The 4,229-nt window shown below is 39.1% G+C and overlaps 1 protein-coding gene across 1 annotated transcript in view; it reads right to left on the reverse strand.

The window, feature by feature from the left end:
• Positions 1-1,982: 1,982 nt before the first annotated feature.
• Positions 1,983-4,229, reverse strand: part of LOC143291743 (signal transducer and activator of transcription 5B-like) — a 54,450-nt gene continuing 52,203 nt past the window's right edge. Inside the window, exon 22 of the mRNA XM_076601810.1 lies at positions 1,983-3,315. Coding sequence (XP_076457925.1) covers positions 3,252-3,315 — 64 coding nt within the window. The 3' untranslated portion in view covers positions 1,983-3,251. The remainder of the gene's footprint in view (positions 3,316-4,229) is intronic.

Here is a 4,229-nt window from a genome sequence, read left to right on the forward strand (position 1 = left end):
ATAACAAGTAATACAAATATCTTGTTTGGATGCAACTGATTCACATTTCAATTTGCCATCACTGATAGATGTTTTTTTTAAAAACAGTTTTGATTCTTCTGTTTAAAAACAAAAACAAAAAAAAACACTTGATGCATGCATAATTAAAAAACAAGGTAACAATTTCAAAACAAAACATCATATATTATCATAAATCTGTGAGCTATAGAGATACTCTTTGTAGAACACAAAAACAGTCAATCATCAACAGGGAAACCGGATTCTTTTTTTTATGATAGAAAAAAATCAAGGTTATTTAAACAATTACGTTGAAACATTCAGCAACAATTTTCAAGTACAAACAGTACCAGACAATCATTTACAACAGAAATAACCTGCACCTGGACTCATGCATAACACTGAACAGCGTCAGCAAAAAAATCTTGCATAAAATAGTATTACCAGTATGCAAAATAATCTTGTGTTTGAAAATAACCCCTGTTCGAACCATAATGTATGGCCAAAGCAGTTTTTCATACCCACTCTTTGGAATCAACTTCCGCAGCCTCACTGCCACTCATCTTCGCTGCAGTCTTTCAAATCCAGTCTGAAGACCCATCTTTCCCCTCCTGAATACTTCACAACAGCTCATCCCTTTCCAGAATTAGCTAAAAGGACTGTCAGTGACTGAGAGGGTTGGAGAGTTTCAGAATTTGTTGGTTGTATTTCTGATTGTGTATGATGACTTGTGTGTGTCTGTGTGTGCGTGTGTGTGTGTGTGTGTGTGTGTTCTTTCTTTAATTTCAAGTCTTTTCCACTTTGAGTGATATTAGATGTACTTGGGTGTGTGTGAATAATTCAACAATGTTTTGTATCTTACGTTCATTTTTTTCTGTTTGGTATTTGTAGTGTTCCGTGATTGTTCTGGCTTTGTTCTGCATTGATCTGACTCCACTGAGCGTCCCTAAACTCATTCACGCTAAGCAGCAGTCAGATAACGGTTCTAGAGTCTTGCTCCCTTTATTCCCAGAATCCTACTCACTATTTTCCATAGTAACAGTCTTGTTACTGAATTCTAGCCAAACACGAAAGTATTTATGTTTTGTAAACGCTCACTTTTTCAGATTAGGCGTAAATGTTCATAATAATAAGAAAAAACCCCAAAAGATCAAAGCAAGAGACACCTGAAACAATGCTCCAGGCAAACAGCCAACAAGGCAGCCACGAAGAAATCATCCAGAGATGCCTAACACCATGGGAGGGAAAACAACAGTACGTACGCAAGGCACAAACTAATACATAAATTACATGTAAGTGAACCTCAAGCACTCATATGTTTTCACTGAAAAACACACACAGACATTTACATAACACAAACCAAAGCAGTGCAATACAATACAAACATGATAACCAAACTGACAGTAATACATACTGCTTGACAACAATATAACATGATGAGAAGCAGTGCAATATATATGACCATGAAATTCACTGCAATCCTATGCCAAAACAGTTACTGTCCTATTTTAGTATCCTAAATTTTTGGACCTCTCTAAATGAATGCGTTTTGCAATCGAATTAAGAATCATGCATAATGCGATGTAAAACTACCCATATCATGACCATAAACTGAAACTTGTTTCTCACCACTGAACACCACCAAAGTGACTCAGCAGCAGTGCAGGGTCTCCTCTGGTGTGTGGCCTCCTGGCAACCTAACATCGATGGTTCCCTGCAGACTGCCGATGCTGGAACCGTGACGGACGAACCTAGGTGTGGCCGTGTATGGGGGAATCTAAATGAGCAGCATGGGAGTAATGCTGCTGAAACGGTGGAGATGATGGGGCAGCAAAAAAAAAAAAAAAAAAAAAAAAAAAAAAAGAAACTTGTTGTTTCTAGTTGCCATCTGGTTTGTCTACCCATGCATGGTTTGCAGGGCCAAAAATGGAGAATGAAAAAGAGGCTCTGTGATTGGCATAAACTAAATGAAAGCATCACTGCAGATTAGACTTGCAATGAATCTGTTTCAAAACTGAGTACATTAACCCTCAAAATAGAGTCGAAAACCACTGAAAATGGGCTACAACATCTACTAATGCTAATATCATTTCACCAATGTACAAAAACTACTTTTGAAATAGGTCCCTGAATGTAGGATACTTAAAAAAGTTCTTTACTACACATAGCTCCACATATCTAGAATACAGGTAAAAAGACTTTATTGCTTATACATCTCTGAACTAAGAAAACAAAAAAAGGGCACTTCACTGCCATTAGGACCCTGAATTTAGGATACCAAAAAAGGACTTTACTGCCCAGAGGTCCTTAAAATTAGGATACCAACATAGGACTTTGCTACCCTGAAATCCCTTAATTTCGGACTAAAACAGGACATTACTGCCAACCGGTCCCTGAATTTTGATACCAATATAAGTCTTCATCCAATAGTCCTGATTTTACAGCCTATATGTCCCTGAATTTAGAATACTAAAAAGGGGAGTTTATCACCAAAGGTCCCTGAATTTAGAATACTAAAAAGGGGAGTTTACAACCAATAGGTTCCTGAATTCAGGATACCCAAAACAAAAAAAAAAGAATTTTTTTTTCCACCAATAGGTCACTGAAATTAGGATGTCAATATAGGACCTTCCGCCAATAGGTCACTGAAATAAGGATACCAGTTTAGGACTTGCGCCAAAAGGTCACTGAAATTAGGATACCAGTTTAGGACTTTGTGCCATAGGTCACTGAAATTAGGATACCAGTTCAGGACTTGTGCCAATAGGTCACTGAAATTAGGATACCAGTTTAGGACTTTGTGCCATAGGTCACTGAAATTAGGATACCAGTTTAGGACTTGTGCCAATAGGTCACTGAAATTAGGATACCAGTTTAGGACTTTGTGCCAACAGGTCACTGAAATTAGGATACCAGTTTAGGACTTTGCGCCAACAGGTCACTGAAATTTCAATACCAATATAGGACTTCACCGCCAAAAAATGTCCTGCCACGCAATGTCTGCCTGCTGTGTTCCACAGAACAAGACAGTTTCAGTTTCAGTTTCAAGAAGATGTCAAAAGCAGACTGACACACAACAAAGAATACAAAACACTTCATTATCTCCACAGATTTTTTTTTTTTTTTTTAAATCTGTGATCGACCACAAAGAAGAAAATCACCAACAATACGATACTGCTCAGCTCCAGCCATTCCCACACACCTACTCCACCTTTCCCCTCACACGGTCAAGGGTTGAACTCTAATCGTGAAGCCTAGCCGTTGTTCTCAGCAAAAACGTGATTGTCCATTGGGTCATGGCGTTCCTTCTCTTCTTCCCTGAACAGCAGAAAACGAGAATCATTAGGAATGTCAGACCATGGGAGACACAGGGAGAGATTCAAGATTCAAAAGATTCAAAAACATTATTACTCAAGGATAAAGATTTTAGGCATCGCCCAGTCTTCCAATCTGTCCTTGTGACAACAATAACAATAACAACATTAACTCTCTCCCTACGAACGGCGAAAGAGACGACATTAACGGCGTTTCACCCCAATTACCACCATCAAAATATTGCAAGCGGAAGGCTCTTATACTGAAGAGGTGAATGTTGACAAAGAACACCACAATTCTGATGACGGAAACTAAAGGTTGGGTCATTGAGACACCCACTGGACATCCGAGGGGTCTATGTAGAGGAGAAGAGAGGACTGGCCGTACTGAGTGAGTTAATGATAACGACACAACAATAATAATGTTGTTAACACTGCTACATCTCCTGCTACTGCTACGAATAGTAATCACCATCATCATCACTAACATCGTAAAAAGTAATAAAATGAACGCATTCACACATTCATATCCATACACATGCACACACTCTCTCCACCCAACACACACATACACTTATGCACATACAGAGAGAGAGGAAACGAGAGTGGCAGAGAGACAGAAAAAGAGACAGAGACAGAGTGAGAGAGAAACAGAGACAAAGAGAGAGAGTGAAAAATGGGACAGACAATAAAAAAGCTGTATATATGACAGTCAGTCATTTCCTATTCCGACCATCAGAGGGAGGGGAAGGAAGAGAGAGAGAGAGAGAGAGAGAGAGAGAGAGAGAGAGAGAGAGAGAGAGAGACAAATGGAGAGATAAAACACACACACACACTCACACACACATACACACACACACTCTCAAGCACACACACACACACACACAAGCACTCACAAACACAAGCACACACACGCAG

This window comes from Babylonia areolata, chromosome 17 (assembly GCF_041734735.1).
Source record: "Babylonia areolata isolate BAREFJ2019XMU chromosome 17, ASM4173473v1, whole genome shotgun sequence".
NCBI classification, from domain to species: Eukaryota; Metazoa; Mollusca; class Gastropoda; order Neogastropoda; family Buccinidae; genus Babylonia; species Babylonia areolata.